At 41.9% G+C, this 19,453-nt stretch overlaps 1 protein-coding gene across 1 annotated transcript in view; it reads right to left on the minus strand.

Annotated features, from left to right (window-relative positions):
• LOC141103008 (peroxisomal acyl-coenzyme A oxidase 2-like) overlaps positions 1-19,093 on the minus strand; it is a 121,200-nt gene extending 102,107 nt beyond the window's left edge. Inside the window, exons 1-2 of the mRNA XM_073592125.1 lie at positions 18,851-19,093; positions 11,909-12,071 (exon numbers count right to left, since the gene is read on the minus strand). Of these exons, the coding sequence (XP_073448226.1) occupies positions 11,909-12,071; positions 18,851-18,995 (308 nt within the window). The 5' untranslated portion in view covers positions 18,996-19,093. The remainder of the gene's footprint in view (positions 1-11,908; positions 12,072-18,850) is intronic.
• Positions 19,094-19,453: the final 360 nt, after the last annotated feature.

Genomic DNA, 19,453 nt, shown 5'->3' on the forward strand with positions numbered 1-19,453 from the left:
CCTGCTAAGCTACGGGTGGCAGCCAATGATGAAACCCATTTCTTTAATAACCCTGCTGTGGCATCCCACTGGCTGGATCGGGAGGTACATACCTTGTGGAAACATGGAAATGATTCAACAGGTGACCCATACTTTTATCATCTTATCTGAATGATCCTTTGAAATATCAGTAGCACTAATCTACTACCCTGGGAGTCATACCTCTTTAAGGCGGTGAAATTGTTCTATATACCTGTTTTATTTTTTCTTTAAGTGGAATTTGCAAGTCTCTTAGGCTTGAAGGGTGAACCAGAAACGTTGGGGCCCCCCTCAAACTGTTGTCCTGCGTGGTTGTTATTATGTATACCCACTGTGTTCCATGGGGAATACTTGAACCACTTTTTTTCCGTTTTGGTTTATTTTGTTTTTTCAGCTCTGGGCTATGTTGGCCCAAGATGGGCCGCTGTCCTGAAATCTGAAGTATGTACGTGCCCCCTAACCCCATTTCAGGTCCACCTCCAGAGAAACTGCCGCCTACAGGGCATGTTGGCAAGTCCTCCAAGCTGTTCTGGCCAAGATGTGGAGCGAATGCATATTATTGTCCTCTCAGTGACTTTTAAGTGTTTGTCTATACTAATGTTCTCCTTTTTTCTAGTCTATCAAGGGCCTTACCAGCCTGGTCTACCAAGCATGCTACTCATACTGCATAGATCTAATGGCGGCCGAATATAATCTGCTCCTGGAATGTGCGGGGACTGGGGGAACGTCAGGCACTTTTCAGCTCTTATGCCGCTTACATAGGATCGAAATTTTGCTCGGAAAAAGGTCTGATTGCTTTTCTGACGGGATTCCGCTCAAGCTTGTCTTGACGTACAACACGTACGACGGGACTAGAAAAAGGGTATAAGGGTATAATGAGGTATAATAAGAGGTATAATGAAAATACCGCATAAGCAGCTTATCCAGCCACAGCAAGGCACAAAGGATATAGATAGAGATTTATTTATATATATATATATATATATATATATATAAACAAGTGATTTTAAAGTGCAATGTGTAAATAATATACTAGACGTATATACTTTAGAATGAGAGTAGCGATTACTGAACTACTACCTGTATATATAATGGATGGAAAAATCATTTATATAGTCTGAAATTTACCATGTAAAAAAAAAAATATTATATATGTCACAGTGATAAGTGCAAAATACAACAAAGTGCCAAGTGCCACACAATGAGTGTGAATATCAAATCCAAGATGTGGTACGTGATTATTAAAGTCCAATATATGAAAGAAATGCACAAGTCCATAAAAACAGTTAATAAAAAATCCAACGTGCGTGCATTTATCTTAGTGCTTAGTGTTCAGAATTCCATGCTCAAGTGCCATCCAGTGACCCCCCGGGGACAGCCGCTCACCTCAGAGTGTGCGACCATCCCACGGCTCAGTGATCGAATCCAGATACACAGTTTTCAGCAGCAACTCCACAGTTAGGAAAAGAAATAAAGGAAAAGAAAAACTGGATAGTGTGATATCGTTTATAAATGTTTATTAGAATAAAACCTTCCCCAGGGGAAGGGCCAGGACGGAGCACGGAGCCTTTCACTCCACTAAGATGCGATGCACAGCTTATCCCTCCTGACAGGCAAACTTTGGAGACTGTTATCAGATTGGTGCACTCATGCACCTTGCAAATGCGAGTACCCTAATGTAGGGAGCTTTTATCCTAATAAACATTTATAAATGATATCACACTATCCAGTTTTTCTTTTCCTTTATTCCTAACTGTGGAGTTGCTGCTGAAAACTGTATCTGGATTCCATCACTGAGCCGTGGGATGGCTCAGAAGCGTGTTTAGACTCAGTCTCACAGCTGAGTCGCACGCTCTGAGGTGAGCGGCTGTCCCCAGGGGGGGGGTCACTGGATGGCACTTGAGCATGGAATTCTGAGCACTAAACGACTTTATGATAGTCGTGAGTCAGAATAGCTATAACCTAAAGTTCACTATGCAATCTAGCCATACTAGTGTTACCTGGATATCACTATCAAAATAAATAGTAGGGGCCAAATCGATACATCACTATATCGTAAACCCACCGCGGGTAACACAATCCTACACGCACACAGTACACATCCACGACCCCTTGTCCATAGCATCCCTTTTAGTCAGTATATGCGACTAAAACAAAATGATTCAACCAATGCTGACTTTAAACATGAATCTGACCTACTTTACCAGCGTCTTTCTGCAAGGGGGTAGAGCAAAACTAGCCTTAAAAAAAGCTTTCAAAAAAACTATGGCTAAATCTAGAAATACCTTACGCTTTCCAGATCCCAAACAAAATAATTCAAACAGAGTGAGATTCATCACTACGTACTCTGATAGGCACCAAACAATACGTGCAACCCTTAAAAAACATTGGCAAATCTTGATGGCAGATTCTACCATCAGTAAATACATTGGATCCAGACCCGAAATTACTTTTTGCAGAGCCAGGTCCAAAAGAGATCGTTTGGTGCGAAGCCGTTACTGTAAAACTAACAAAACCCCCACAGCTCCCGCTGGTCTCATCAGATGCAATAAATGTGATTTTTGTGACCTTTTACTAACAGGGCCTTCGGTTCTTCTCCCAAATGGCCGAACCCACACTCTACGGCATCATATCACCTGTCAAACCCAAGGAGTTATCTATATCATATTCTGCCAATGTGGAGCCTTTTACGTGGGCAAAACTATCAGGCCCTTTTGGAGGAGAATCAAAGACCACGTATACTATGCTACAAATGGTCTCCTTAATACCACAATGGGTTACCATATAGCTTTCAAACATAAATATCATTCTGTGACGTTTAAATTTGCAGCACTTGATGTTGTCTATGCAGATCCTCATGGTGGCGACTTTGATAAGAAAGTCCTTCTGCGAGAAACTCAATGGATACACAAATTACGGGCCACAAGTTATCCGGGCCTAAACGATATGATCAGTTTTAAACCGTTTCTCTGATACATCCTTCCATTGGCGAATGCTCATATCCATTACTATATGTTCCTCCCTTTTTTATCCCTTTCCATTCCCCCTTTTTCCCTTTTCCTCTTCTTGGTAACTATATAATGACTAACGGTAAATGTCTATTTATCCAGTTCTTCTCTCTGTACATCACTGTTTACAGCTACGAATTATAAGATTTTGTGAGAGAAATATGGATATTGGTGAGCATAATACTATGACTAACAGACAATCGATGTATAAAAAAAAAAATATATATATATATATATATTTAAAAAAATTTCTGACTATCTCACGAATGCAATTAATATCTGCACAACCCTTTTCTATATGTCATGGTGCATCGATGTTTTTAATCAGTTGCTATGTAAGATTCACTTGTAAGATATGTAGATGGGACAGTCTTCTAGTGGGTTACCTTCCTTTATCTGATTATAGAGGCACAATGAATTACAGTGCACCTATATATTACTGCTCCAGCTTTCCTTTTTTTTTTGTTTTTTTTTTTGTTTTTTTTTTGTTATTCTTTAAACAAATTGCTATTGCACAACATTTAGTAACAAACTGCTTAGAAACTAGCCAACATACCTATATACTTGGCTTTCATGTTTAATATGATATATGAACACTGCTGGTTACATCTTTGACTTTAGTTCTACTACCCGCAGACAGCTATGTGTAGCTGTGACACTAAGTTCTTTATAACCTTACTACATTACCCATAAGGCATCTAGACCTTATAACTCTGATAGCGCATGCGCGGAAATGTTCACGTATGAGCACCGCAACATAAAGACAGCGGACTCGCTCTCATTCCCCGGCATCTACAGCGCAGGCACAGAGTACGCTATTAGTGTCTTCTGCCTACATTACCCAGAGGACTTGGCGCTCTGCGCCCGCGATCCTCAGTCAATAGTGCGTCATATGACGCTCACAACTATGATCAGCTGCACTAACTTTCTCTATAAATAGCCTCTTTTTAGTCGCACTAACTTGTGTGCAGTGGACGGCTGTATCCCAGGGGCATGCTGACCTTTTGAAGTCCCGTGTGTGAGTACATCAGCAATTATCATTAATTATCTTGTATCTGTGCCATAGATCTTTAGAATTCTGTATTCTTATTGCTGGCAATGTCTATTTATAGTAACAGCTACATGCTGCCGGGCATTAATTATGATCCAAACCTAATCATTGAATGGTATATGATACCCAGTGACCACTTTGGCGCCCCTCAGGTCATGACCCTAGATTGTCCATTTGCCCCTGCACTGTGACTCAGCTACCACGGATGTAGTAAGTTTTCCTTGTTGGTTTTCCGCATTATCCTTTTATAATCACCAACATGTTTTACATTGGATGCAATTTGTTTTCTTTCCAGTTTTCAATCCTCAAATCTACTGTCCATCATATCATAGATACTATAACTATGTATCTCAAATTAAGGTATCCATTTTTTGACTGTCCTTGATATGCATGTCCTCGGATGTCTGTCACATGCTTCTGTTTTTTAACACTATGTTTGTATATATACTGTTTTTAATTGCTTTTTACTCTGTTTCAGAAAGAGAAATATATTCTCTTATCTGTCGCGTCTCTGAACCTTGATCATCCTGAAGAAGCCTAACAGTGAAATGCGTAGGCTCACTGCACATATATACAGATGTACATATGCAATGGTTTTATTCTCTCTCTTTTTTGATATTGTTTAATATTTTCAATAAATTTGATTGCTCTCACTAGGCTTTCTCGTTTTCCAAGCCTCAAAAGTCCGCTATTTCGGTAACACATAGTGGTACCTTTTTTGTCTTTCAATTAATGGACGTGGCTTTTTTATGCACTTTTATAGTAATGCCTGAAGGTACTACTTCAATGTTGGTCCTCTGTGTGTGGCCAGGCTGTGTAAAAGTCTCACATGTGGTATCGCCATACTCGGGAAGAGTAGCAGAATGTATTTTGGGGTGTCAATTTTGCTATATACATGCTATGTGTTAGAAATATCTTATAAATGGACAACTTTGTGTAAAAAAAAAAAAAAAAAAAAGCGTTTTCATTTTTTTTTTTCCACATTTTCCAAAAATTTCTGGAAAAAAAAAAAAAATCAACCGTTCAAAAGACTCATTATGCCTCATAGATTATACGTTTTGGGTGTTTGCTTTCCAAAATGGGGTCATTTTGTGGGCAATTCCATTGTCCTGGTGCTCCAAGGCCTGCAAAAGTGTAATAGGTGGTTGAGAAATAGATATGTCATTTATGCTCGTATTACGCCTGAAGGTGCTACTTCAATGTTGGTCTTCTGTATGTGGCCAGGCTGTGTAAAAGTCTCACACATGTGGTATCGCCATACTCGGGAAGAGTAGCAGAATGTATTTTGGGGTGTAATTTTTTGTATGCATATGCTGTGTGTAAGAAATAACCTGGTAATATGACAATTTTGTAAAAAAAAAAAAAAATAAAATAAATCTTCATTTTGCAAAGAATTGTGGGAAAAATGAGAACTTAAAAAAACTCACCATGCTACTTACTTAATACCTTGGAATGTCTACTTTCTAAAAAGGGGTCATTTGGGAGGTATTTGTATTTTCCTGACTTGCTAGTGTCTCAAGAAATGAGATTCACCTGATGTACTGAAGGCCTGATCAGATTGATCAATTTTCAAAGATTGGCACCATAGTTTGTAGACTCTATAACTTTCACGAAGACCAAATAATATACACTAATTTGGGTTATTTTTACCAAAGATATGTAGCAGTATAAATTTTGGCCAAAATTTGTGAAGAAAAAGAACCCGTATTTATCGGCATATAACACGCACAGGCGTATAACACGCACATTCATTTTAAGAGGGAAGTTTCAGGAAAAAAAACAAAAAAACTTACATTTTAAATAAGGAACTTTTAAGCAAAATAAGGGTCAGTGCCCATCTGCTATTTGCTGCTTTGTCTTGCAGCAAATATGAAACAATTCAAAGACCCTGAATTCATGGGCCAGTTCATAGACAGATGCAGGGATATGAGAAATTTGTGGGAGGTTAAAAACCCCTTATATCGCAATAAACCAGCTAGGAAGGCATCGCTGGAGAAACTGCTGCAATTTGTGAAGACGCAGGTCCCCGACGCAGACATCGAGTTTGTGGAAAAGAAAATTGGTAGCCTGAGAAGCACGTATAGGAAGGAGCTTAATAAGGTCCAGGCTTCCATGAGATCAGGAGCAGTAGCAGAGAATGTGTATGTACCCAGTCTGTGGTACTACAACAGGATACAGTTTATGGAAGACCAGATGGAAGCCAGGGAATCACTTTCTACAATTCTATCCAGTCTTCCCTCAACCCCAGCTGAGGTTTCCGAGAACCAACTTGGGCCTTCCATCCTGGAAGAAGTGGAGGAGCCCAGCTGGAGCCAGGTATAGTATTTAACATATTTATTGTCCAAAAATTATTGTTGTTAACTAGATGTTATTATTGATAACAAAATGAATGATTTAACAAAAAGTGTTTTACATATTAGACAGTAGGGGCCAAAAATGATTGTGATAAGAATGAAAAACGCTTCTATTTATTAACATTCAATTTGCAACAGTCATGAGCTGAAAATTGTGTGTGATTGATCAACCAAAAACTAAAACTATGTCCCTTTTTCATACACAGGAAGACCTCAGCCAGGACGATGCTCTGGAATGTGGCACACAGGAGGAGGCAGGGGTAAGTGTCAGCCAGTAGGTGGTGGGGCCTTGTAGCCTCACCCAATCCCAGGTGCCTCCCCTCTGCCTTACAACAAAAAGGGCCAGGAAGGGGAGTAACGTGGAGGAGGCAGCACTGGGCCTCATTAAGGAGGCTAATGCGGCCCTGATTGGACACGGCTGATCACGTGGTAAAAAGCCTCCGTCAGAGCTCTATACCGAGAACGGTGTATCGGTGTGTCAAATTGACACACCACACTACCGATCGCCTCGATGCACACCCCCACAGGCGCGTGAGAGCGGTCATTTTGGAGGGCCATCATATGAAGTCTACCCAGAACGAGAGCCGCGCTAGCTGGTGTGAACTACCTTTATCAGTTACGGGTAGGGCCAATCTTATTCAAATGGTATGGGCTCCCCAATTGCTATACAACCTGCATAATGCCCCAGTATGGATACCACACTACTGGTTTGACCACATAGACTCCCAATATAGAGCATTATTATGGAAAAATGGAGTTGCCCGTATTAAATCATCTACCCTACAGTATCCTAAGGACTTGTGTGGGATGGCCATCCCACACAGGAGGAGGCAGGGGTAAGTGTCAGCCAGTAGGTGGTGGGGCCTTGTAGCCTCACCCAATCCCAGGTGCCTCCCCTCTGCCTTACAACAAAAAGGGCCAGGAAGGGGAGTAACGTGGAGGAGGCAGCACTGGGCCTCATTAAGGAGGCTAATGCGGCCCTGATTGGACACGGCTGATCACGTGGTAAAAAGCCTCCGTCAGAGCTCTATACCGAGAACGGTGTATCGGTGTGTCAAATTGACACACCACACTACCGATCGCCTCGATGCACACCCCCACAGGCGCGTGAGAGCGGTCGTTTTGGAGGGCCATCATATGAAGTCTACCCAGAACGAGAGCCGCGCTAGCTGGTGTGAACTACCTTTATCAGTTACGGGTAGGGCCAATCTTATTCAAATGGTATGGGCTCCCCAATTGCTATACAACCTGCATAATGCCCCAGTATGGATACCACACTACTGGTTTGACCACATAGACTCCCAATATAGAGCATTATTATGGAAAAATGGAGTTGCCCGTATTAAATCATCTACCCTACAGTATCCTAAGGACTTGTGTGGGATGGCCATCCCTCACTCCTTTACGTATTTCTTAGCTGCACAGCTGCAACACCTTTCTGGGTGGCACCTGCCTGGAACATTGGACCCTCCAGGACCTTGCTGGTTAAATCTCTGGCAGACTATTCAGCAATTTCCCAACTGGAAATGGGACTCCCAGAGGTGTCACTAGACTGGTCAACGATGCAGTTGATTGTTAAACTATGGAAGGAACTTAAAAAAAAAAGAAAGGAAGAATGGGTATCAGAGGTTTTTTGAAATGCACCCCCGTTTGGAAAAATAGGTCATACCCTCAGCTGGCCAAAATTTCCAGCTACTCCACATGGAAAGCGGCCGGACTTAAGTACCTCTCGCAACTGTTTGATGGGCCCACTATGAAAACGTTTGATCACTTGCGACAGGAATTGAATCAGTTAAACAATAACTATTACCTGTATTTCCAAGTTAGGCATGCATTGAGGGTGTAGGGCAGAAGTCTAAACCTGAGCCTGGCGGAGTCAGAATTTCTTTACTCTGTCTTTGCCACCTCTGACAAAAAAAAGGCAGTATATCCCGAATCTATGCCTATTTACTCTCCCACATTCAGGCCCCGGACTTATGACCCAGCAGGGATAAATGAGAATCAGATATTGGCCCTATTAATGAGGATAGCTGGACACAAATCCTGGCTGCTGGTCCGTTGGTATCCATATCTGCAACACAGAAACCATCACATCTGTTTATCCTCCATCGGACGTACAGAAATCCCATTCAACTGCATAGGTGGGGTAGGAGGGTCTCCTCCTTATGTCCAAAATGCCAAATACACCCAGGCACCCTAATGCATTTGTTGTGGAAATGTCCAAAATTGGTGAGATACTGGCAGAATGTGGCCGGAGTCATTAATAGTGTTTATCAGATACAGCTGCAACTGACCTCAGTCACTTGTTTGCTCGGCAGTCTAGAAGAGGAGCTATACTCTCCGGATATGTATATTGTCCTTACTAGACTACTTTATTTAGCTTGCAAAGCGCGATTCTGGCTCACTACTCCGGTGCATTCGTTATGCCAATGGATACAACAAGCTAATGATATTCTGATTAGGGAAAAGCATGCATATCAACATAGGAATGCCAGTAGCAAATTCACCAGAATATGGCAGGAGTGACTGGCAGCCCCGGCGGTAGCCCCTCCTCAACTGGTCAAGGATAGACTGTTAGGAGGTGAGAGGCTTGTTTTAGATTTCCTGGATGGTGAAGTGATGATGGTTGGTGGACATGGTGATGGGGAGGTGGGCCAAGCGTACACTTATATGACCTGTTTGAGGAACGGCACACAATCTATAGATTTAGGAGTTTCTTTTTTGTGATGTTTTCTGAAATATGCACATACTGAACCCAATTCTGAAGTTGTAGAATTTATATCTTGCTAAGATACACCAATTCTGTATATTGGTTCGATTTCTGGAATATCAGCCACAAGAATACCAAACCACAAGAAGTCCTGATTAACTCTTACACACCAACAGATATAACAACAGTGTAAGGAGGAATAGGTGGAGCTTGTTGAGATGTTACCCATACCAAGCAACCCAAACAAGGAGAATATGTTCCCAAGGGTACCCCTTACTGTGCCTCCCCACCATATGGATAAACTCTGGAACTATGGAAACTATGGAAATGGATAAGCAAGTTTTTAAGTGAAAAACCATCTTGGAGCTACATGTTAGGTTCATAGCAACTGGCCTAATAGATTCAGAGTACCTGGTGTGCATTGCTGACCAGGGGAAAATCTGTATTACTCCTTGAATCTCCAGGTTCCTGAAAATCACTGCACATCCCTTCCAAATAATCCTTTAGGAATGTCAAACTTGTTCAGTGGCATAAATAGCCTGTGAGAGACTCTTTGTACCTAACAGGTCTCATCTCTTCGCTAAATTCACCCTTAATGTACTACAATAAGGCTTACAGAGAGAGGCTGGTAGCTTAATGTTGCAATAACCACATAATCTACTGAGGTAAAAAGGAGCTATCGACATTGGTTTAGCTGAAGCTTCTGGGCTATTTGATCCCAGACCCAAGGGGAAGGATAGAGTGCACCCTGGATTGAAGAAGTGAGTTCTATCTCAATTGCCAGAAACCACCTGGCTGCTATTAGGAATTTCTGCTGCTAAGGTCCCAAGGCAAAGGGAAGTATTCACCGCTTGTTGTCTTTCCCCTTTTTGCCACAAGGCTTGCTTTTCCAACCTCTGGGTCACATGAGAGGAGGATAGCAGCCAAAATCACCCTTCTAAGTTGCTGTCCCTTTCAGAGAGCTGCCAAGTTAGGTTGCGTGTCCCAAACTGCACCAGCAACATACACACGCCTCTCCTAGGATGCAAACGGAAGGGGGGGTGTCAAGGGCAATGAAAGCCAGGGGTGGCTAGCAGACAGCCTCTACTTTTTTTTTTTTTTTTTTTTGTAGCTCCCTTCAGGGAAGGCAATTACCGATTTGCTCCTGCCTGCAACCACTGGCCATGCCTTTGCCTCCATCTGAGGTAGTTAGGCAGACACTCGCTCTGCTGCACCACTTGCTTACACAGTAGCGATCTGGTGCCTCCTTGACTTCTCAACACGCAGATCAGCGTCTCCTCCAGCGTTTCCCACTCTTCTGGGCTGCGCTGCCGCCCTCTCCACATCACTGACTTTATCAGAGACTGGCAATGATGCTCACCTGCATGCGGAGGAGGAAACAGACTGCCGAGCTGTATGTAGCAGCGATGGTTCACACTCCCCTGTGAACAGACCACTGGTACAGTTTCCAGACGACCTGTGAGAAGGACTCAGCCTGCAAGTTAGTTCAGCCCTCCTGACTTCCCTATGCCTGTCTCAGAGGGGTATCATCCGACCCTCCCCTTCTGGTTAGAGGAAAAAAAAAAAAAAAAAAACAACTTTCCATTGTGTAGGGAGAAACACAAATGATACTGGGGAGCAAGGGGAAGGGTGGGGAATTATAACGAGCTGTTCGATTGATTGCGTTTCCTGTAGGGAGGAGCCCCTCATCTCTCAGGTGTGACGTCCTGGAAGGTGATAAAAGAAATGGGAAAATTGTAGGAGGGTATGAATATTTTTTAGGGCACTGTACATCAAATTCCACATTTGCCAAAAATGCTTCACAAACTGATGTGTAGACACAAGCCAAAACATTAGCCGTTAGTTGTTCCTATTTCTATCCAAATAAAGTGAAGAAGAGGAATTTGTACATCGTATAATTAAAAATGGGCAGAAAACGGTTTATATCAGGGTTTCTCAATCAGGGTTCCTCCAGAGGAATCTAAGGGTTCCTTGAGCAATAAGCAGCTTCTGCCTCTGAGATAAGTTCCCACTGACATTGATCTTTTTAGCCATCTGTAATGGGGTAATTCTTCCCAATGACCACAAGTGTAAGGAGCATTCTTCCCACTGACACCACATTAATGTATCATGAGATTTAGCTATAGAAATTTTTAGCAGGGATTCCCTGAGATCAGAGAGTTATTTCAAGAGTTCCTCTGTGTCGAAAAATGTGGGAAAGGTTACTCTATATTATGGAAGCTTGCAGATGAAGGAAAATGTTTCTTTAGAAACTCATGACCAGCTATTAAAGCGGGGGTCCACCTATCTATCGTTTTTTTTTTTTTTTTTTTTTTTTTTTTTTTGAGTTCATTCACAAACTTTTCTTCTCAGCATTACATACTCACATATTGTGTGTAATATGTCCGCCTGTGTCAGATTTCGTCGGAAAGAATAACCTATATTATTCACTGCAGGTGGTTTCCATCTTCATTGTGGGCATTTGAAGCCCACAAGCTTTTATTTCCTGGATGTGGTGAATGCTGTGCTCCCAGCATTCACCGCTCATTCCCGCACATGCTCAGTGGCATCCTGGGAAGCCTGAGACTAGCTCCCAGGAGTCTGGGAGAGGCTAGAAACACGCCTACTCCCACGGAAGGAGAACCAGGAAGTGCAAAGAAGAATAGAAAAATAAAAAGGTAATTACGGCGATTTAAATTTTTTTAAACGGCATGTCAGCATCTAGGCAAGGAAGAGAATACATACAGATATTGTTCAAAATTTGGGTGGAACCCCGCTTTAAAATTACCTGAGTGCATATTCCTCCTCTTGTCCATTGTCTTCCCATCCCAACTCCTTCATCTTCTTCTTTAGATGGAAAATATTCTGGACAGCTCCTTCATATCTCTCTGATTGGGTCTTGAAGTACAGGTTCTCAAGGCTGAACACTGGGTCCTTCTGAATGGTAACCACTGGAGGAGAGACAGGAGGATAAAATATTGTTTTACATAGCTTTACTAATACATCAAACCATGCACACCAGCTTACAATAGAACATCCCTACCTTACAATGCCCACAGATACTAAAAATGATCCCATCCTCATACATACTATTTTTTTTTTTTTTAACAGGCAAGGTAGTATGGAATATAGATTAAACATACACTAATGGAGTGACTCAGGGTATCATCTTGATATATATGGTGAAGGAAAAGTAAGGGGGGCTTTGGGACTTTAAATATTACCCCTAGTGTAACCTATGCATGATTCAACAGAACATATAAAAGTTAATAAAATTGTGTTAAGTACAGTTTAAAACCATATAGAAATCATAATAGACATTAGATACATAAGGTCCACACATTTTAAAGATATAATCGGTTCTTCAGGACCCGCAAAAGGTTTTTATATGTTCAGAGTGCTTGTTTACAAACATGAAAACAAATCTACAGAGAAAAAAAAAAAAAAAACAAAACGAAAAATCCATAAACAAGATAAGCTATCTTTTTTCCTATGTAGATATATTTTCATGATTGTAAACAAGCTCTCTGAACATACAAAACCTTTGCAGGTCCCGAAGAAGCGGTATATCAGTGAAACGTGTAGAACTCTCCGAAAGGACCAAGATTACTTGTCTTTGTGACGTATCTAAATGTCTATTATGATTTCTATATGGTTTTAAACTGGATTAAATAAGATCGTGTTTTATTAACTTATGTGTTCTGTTGAATCATACATAAGTGACACTAGGGGTATATTTAAAGTCCCAAAGCCTCCCTTACCTTTCCTTCAATAGTTATATATATGCTGTGTAAATACCAGACCAGATTTGTGAGTGTATTCTGGTGTTTTAATAATTATTTCCATTTTTCTCAGTACCACATGGTCAAGCGACATGAGCTTGTGCCATCCAACCTGAGCAAAGACTATGGATGCCCATGTTTGTTGTAGGTAAAAGCAGCCTGTAATTTATGAGTCCTGGGTGGTTTGATCTCCCAAATAAACAGCACAAATCACACACACATGCTAAAGGACAGATTTAGTTAACAAATTCAACCACTGTTAGAATATTAATTATTAACCACTTCAAGACCGCCGCATGACTATATACGTCCAAACTTTGAACAGGGATATCGTTGTTATGGCAGCAGCTAGCTGCCATAACCCCGGTATCCCCGTTTTCGTGCGGCGGCCTTTTTTCAGATAAAAGTGGTCCCTGCGGCGGATTCGCCGCAAGATCATTTTTATCTGTGGCGGGAGAGGGTACCCCCCTCCCGCCGCGATCCGGTGCCCTCCGCCGTTTACCGGAGCCATCGGTAGCGGCGGAGGCGATCGCGTCCTGTCCTGTGGTGTGTCTGGAGACGAGTGAGGCTAAGATGGCGCTCACTCGTCTCCAATACACTGCTGGGCGGAAGCGACGTCAATACGTCACTTCCATCCATGCCTCTTAAAGGCACATTTTTTCAAATGACTTTTTTTTTAACTGCATTTTAGTGTAAATATGAGATCTGAGGTCTTTTTGAGCCCAGATCTCATATTTAAGAGGTCCTGCCATGCTTTTTGTTTACAGGATTAGGATGTTTACATTCCTTGTAATAGGAATGACACCATTTTTTTTTTTTTTTAAAAACAGTGTAAAAATAAATAAAATTTTGCAAAATAAATAATAAAAAAATTTTTTAAAACCCCCCTGTCCCTACGAGCTCGCGCGCAGAAACGAACGCATACTCGAGTAGCGCCCGCATATGAAAACGGTGGTCAAACCACACATGTGAGGTATCGCCGCGACCGGTAGAGTGAGCGCAATAATTCTAGCCCTAGACCTCCTCTGTACCGCAAAATATGCAACCTGTAGAATTTTTTAAACGTCGCCTATGGAGATTTTTGAGGGTAAAAGTTTGACGCCATTCCACGAGCGGGCGCAATTTTCAAGCATGACATGTTGGGTATCAATTTACTTGGCGTAACATATTTCACAATATAAAAAAAAAAATGGGCTAACTTTACTGTTGTCTTATTTTTTTATTCAAAAAAGTGAATTTTTTCCAAAAAAAGTGCGCTTTTAAGACCGCTGCGCAAATACGGTGTAAAAAAAACTATTGCAATGACCGCCATTTTATTCTCTAGGGTGTTAGAAGAAAAACCATATATATATATATATATATATATATATATAATGTTTGGGGGTTCTAAGTAATTTTCTAGCAGAAAAACCTGTTTTAAACATGTAAACACCTAAAATCCAAAATGAGGCTGGTCCTTAAGTGGTTAACAAATGAGTGAATGGATTAGATCTTGCATAATAATTGAAGTGTGTGTGTGTAAATATAATATATATATATATATAAATAATCGCTCTTCTATTCTTCTATGTAAGGTAAGACTTTTATATTTGTGAAAATATACATACCGTATTTATCGGCGTATAACACGCACTTTTTTCCCCTTAAAATCAGGGGAAAGTCGTGGGTGCCTGTTATACGCCGATCCCCGCTATCGCTATGTGAATGTCGGCGATCGCCGCCGACATTTACATAGCGAGTAGTTTCAAATATGGCGCCGCGGACTTCGGAAGGACTCGGCGGTGCTGAACGAGCGCCGCCGAAATCACAGAGCCGAGATACACAGTCGGGTGTATTCGGCTCTTTCCGGCGCCGCTCACTGTCATGCCCAGTCCCGCCATTGGACCTGTGTTATGTCCATCATAGGGCGGGACTGGGCGGGACTGTGAGCGGCGCCGGAAAGAGCCGAGAACCCTCGGCTATGTGTATCTCGGCGGCGTTCGTTCACTTCCGCCAGCGCCGAGTCTCTCCGAACTCCGCGGCGCCATATTTAAAACTACTTCTATGTGTATGGCGGCAGGAGGCATGGACACTAGGCTGCACTGGGGACAAGGCTGCAGGGACAAGGCTGCACTGGGGACAAGGCTGCACTGATAAGGCTGCACTGGGGACAAGGCTGCATTGATAAGGCTGCACTGGGGACAAGGCTGCATTGATAAGGCTGCACTGGGGACAAGGCTGCATTGATAAGGCTGCACTGGGGACAAGGCTGCATTGATAAGGCTGCACTGGGGACAAGGCTGCATTGATAAGGCTGCACTGGGGACAAGGCTGCATTGATAAGGCTGCACTGGGGACAAGGCTGCATTAATAAGGCTGCACTGGGGACAAGGCTGCATTGACAAGGCTGCACTGACAAGGCTGCACTGGGGACAAGGCTGCATTGACAAGGCTGCACTGGGGCAAAGCTGCACTGACAAGGCTGCACTGGGGCAAAGCTGCACTGACAAGGCTGCACTGACACTGAAAAGGCTGAAATGACACTGAAAAGGCTGCAGATGAACACTGATGAGGCTGCATTGATGGGCATTTTAATGTAAGTTTCTTTTCCTTAAACTTCCCTCCTAAAAGTTTTTTTCCTTAAAATTCTCTCCTAAACTTGGGGTGCGTGTTATACGCCGATAAATACGGTATATACATTGTTATAAACTCCATAAGCAGTTCTATGTAGAGTCAACGTGTTAGTAATTAAGAGTGGGTTGAGCTCTCACCTCCCCCCATAACAGATGAGAAGGAAGGTTTTACATTACTTAAGATGAAAAAGTTTCAAAATTTTAGTTAAGATCATAATTTCTTTATATTACAATATTTCTTGATTAGGATATTAAGAAGAACATTGTGTTTTAAATAAATATAATATATACTGATATATGTAGTATTAGATTTAGAAGTTAAAGGAAACTTATATTGCATTGGTTTTACATATAGCTCTCCTTATGGCCCACACTTCAGGAATATCAAAAAATAGTGACTGAATAACCCACACCCTTGTGAGAGGTGGGAGGAAAGCTATGTTTCAGGAAAGCCCGCGATTTTCTGAAGGACAAGTCAATTAGAAGCTTTTAAGACAAGCCAGCCTTTTTAGGAGAAGATGGGTGTTGAATTTAGGAGTAAAAAGCTAGTAACAGAGTTTTTGGCAGACCCTTACACCGGCGGACACACACAGCATGAGGACAACTACATCTACACACAAACATCTGATTCAATCTTCATCTTAAGAATATTATACATTATTAATGTCATTCTATACTTTGATATTGTTCTTGTAATATTTTCCTATTTTTATTATTAAATCAATTTGAGTTTTTACACAAGAACTGAATGGACTTTCTTGGAACTTTCCTCATCAATATGAATTATTGAAATATCGTTATTACCGTAAAAACGAGAATCTACAACCATCAAGTGTTAGCATTAGTCACCAGTTATATTCAAACTTGCAGAGTTGAACCATCATTTTCTATTAATTCTTCTTGGTACTGATCCTTTAATACATGTGTGGCAAACACAAGGTCTGCTGGCTGAATACGGCTCACCAAGCCACTTCATGTAGCCCTCGCACTTCTCCTGCAGATGCGGCACCCCCCTCGTCTCCGCCTCCACCTCGTCTCAGCAGCAGAGAAGAGGACAGAACTCCTCCACTTGATCTTGCATTTCTCTCTCCATGTGGCTGCAGAGAGGCTCATCTCTGGCCCCTCCCAAACTCAGCAGTCGGCAGCAGAGGAGGACAGTACTCCTCTTACAGATCCTGCACCTCTCTGTGCAGCCTTAGCACCACCTTGTCTCTGCCTCTTATGATCCCAGCATTCAGAAGACTCCGGCAGCTGACTCTAGCCATCTTCTAGTCCTCCTCCAGACCCTGCATGTTTTGCTTCCCAACTCCGCCCCCAGCATTTTCCTGGCAGCAGCACTGATGTAAGGGAGGGTGGGGGGCTCTTGACATCTAGACTTACAGATACAACTATACTGTTGATGGGGCCCACAATGAATTGAGTTTGACACCTCTGCTTTAATACCACAAGACCCTTGCTTTCAAATCCAATTCTGGACTGCGGGGGAGGGTATTGTGTTGGCACCACAATTATGAGATATAATTAAAAAAAAAAAAAAAAATTATATACATTTTTATTGTTACAGCAGCCCTAAAATCACAAAGTTAAAAGCATAACACATACAATGTATACACCTAGAGCCTCACGTAATGCCTCCCATAGAGTAGGTGACTCCAGCCCGTATCATGATTACACTATAGTCAATGTCCAAAACATAATGATGCTGTAACAATAAAAATGTGTATATTTTTTAGAATTGCTGTGTTGGCACCTTAAGGCACACTGGAGTTCGCAGCGGCTCACAGCAGGACAATCACTGTGTCAGGTCCGATTTCAGCCCAAATTTTGGGATGAATTCGAACCTGAAAACTGACCAAAAGATGCACAGGACTCCTGTGCAATTTGCACCGGTCACTCTGGAAATGTGTGAACCGGCTCCATAGAGAGCCAGTCACAACCTCCTGCTATGCGAATTGGATGCGGGAAAACCCTTATCCTATTCGCATTAGGTGTGAACGCAGCCTAAAAGTCCATTTTGTTTCCTTCCCATTTTTGATCGCATTAATAGGATATTGGTGCCCTCTGCAATCCTGTACTTATCATACCCTTATATGTGGGAAGAAATCCATACAACCAAGGTGAGCTACTATTAATATTGATTCTGTTGCTATGGGTTACTGAATTAACTTGCTCGTTGGCTAATTTAAGACCTGTGCTAATGGAGATCTCTAAAGCCAAAATGTTGTTTTACTTTTCGATAAAGCCAGTGAGGGTTAATTGTCTGTCCTGTCTGGGGAGATTCAAACCCCTGTTCTAGTGGCCTTTGTCACCAGGACTGAGTGCAAGCACCCCCAGGCACACCAGTGTGACTGGAAGTGGTCAAACCAGTACAACTCTAGTCACACTGATTTTGAAATCAGTTCTTGCACTACTTTTTGGAAGTTCCGTTGCGACTTGCATAGACATCTTATGATAATGGTAAGGTATCTTATGATGAGGGTAAACAGGACAAATAGAGATCATAAGATACCATTATCCTCATCATAAGATACCATACCATTATCATAATTGGTCTCCTTATTGGGTGCACAGACAGCAATAAAAACTGACAGGTGTTCTAATCCCTCTCCACTCTATCCAAAACTCAAAAAAAGTTTTGCCTTTAGTTATACTTTAAGTGAACATACTATAATCATAAACTGCAATTTGGGCTTCATAAAAGAAAAAGAAAACTTATCATTAATCAACAAAGTGGCACTAGGTTCTACAGTATTCAGCATTCCCTTGGGAAAGGAGGAGTGGGCGGGGGCGCAGCAAAAGACAATTGCACATGTGCAATAAGTGTTTTTTTCATGAAAACTATTTTTTTAATTTTTTTATGTTTTAATACATCCTAAGAATGTTTACATTTAGAAGAATATATAGGGGTGTACACCCAAATGCAATAGGCGGCACAAACATATGCCAACACAGAGCTACTTGCACCTTTTTCATTGTCCAATCACAGGCTGGGTCAGATCATAGACCAGGCTGTATTCCTTTATTGCAGCGTGGTCTACACAGAGGTCTCAGATAATGCAGGACCTTGCTGTGCTTGTTGTTAAAGTAAACTTTATACACATTTGAGAGATGAGAGTTATTTGGACGTGTGCAATCCTTTCACACTTCATGCACCACACAGCACAATCCACAATACTCAGTGAAGCATATTTGCCGTTACCTAAGGCAGACAGCTGTAAACAAACTACAAGTACCAGCATGTCACATGCTAGTGTATGGAGTTCCTCCAAGCTGGGAATATACTGCACCCTGCTAAAATAATCCCCATGCATAGACCCAGCATATGTCACCACTTACCCACTGATCTCCTACGTTGGGTTTCCTCTGCCCCTCCATCCAGGAGGTTAGTGAGGGTTTCCACATTAAAGGAGGGGGACAACCTCTCACTGGCCAGGTCAGGATTGACATCTTTCCTAGCAGAGCTGACTTTCCACCAGGCCATTGTCACCAATCAGACTTCGCTCCTGTGTGTGCAGCCTGCAAAGATGATACACATGAGTCTGGGAGGACTGGATTCACCCTGGCTTTGTCTGCCTGGAGGTTAGATCAATTACTGTTAACTCCCTTCAGACCAGTTTGTGTATTGCGTAGGAATCTGGTTCAGCTGGGAGAAAAAGATCTCTCTCATTTTTTTTTGTTTGCTGATTTGAGAGTTTTGATTGAATCCATCGGATAACAAAATCAAAGCATGTTCTTGGCTCGGTTCATGATCATTTGAACTGCATCGATTGATTGTTTTGATATAAGTGTGCCTGCCTAGGACTTGCAAGCTGCAATGCTCCATGTAGATGTGTAATTTAGTAGGAAAGGAACAAAAAAAAAAGAAAACATACTTTACTTTTTTTTTTTTTTTTACGGCATTGATTTCTTTTTACAGACTTGCAAATACCCCATTTTTGC

Source organism: Aquarana catesbeiana, linkage group LG07 (assembly GCF_042186555.1).
Source record: "Aquarana catesbeiana isolate 2022-GZ linkage group LG07, ASM4218655v1, whole genome shotgun sequence".
In the NCBI taxonomy this organism is placed as follows: domain Eukaryota; kingdom Metazoa; phylum Chordata; class Amphibia; order Anura; family Ranidae; genus Aquarana; species Aquarana catesbeiana.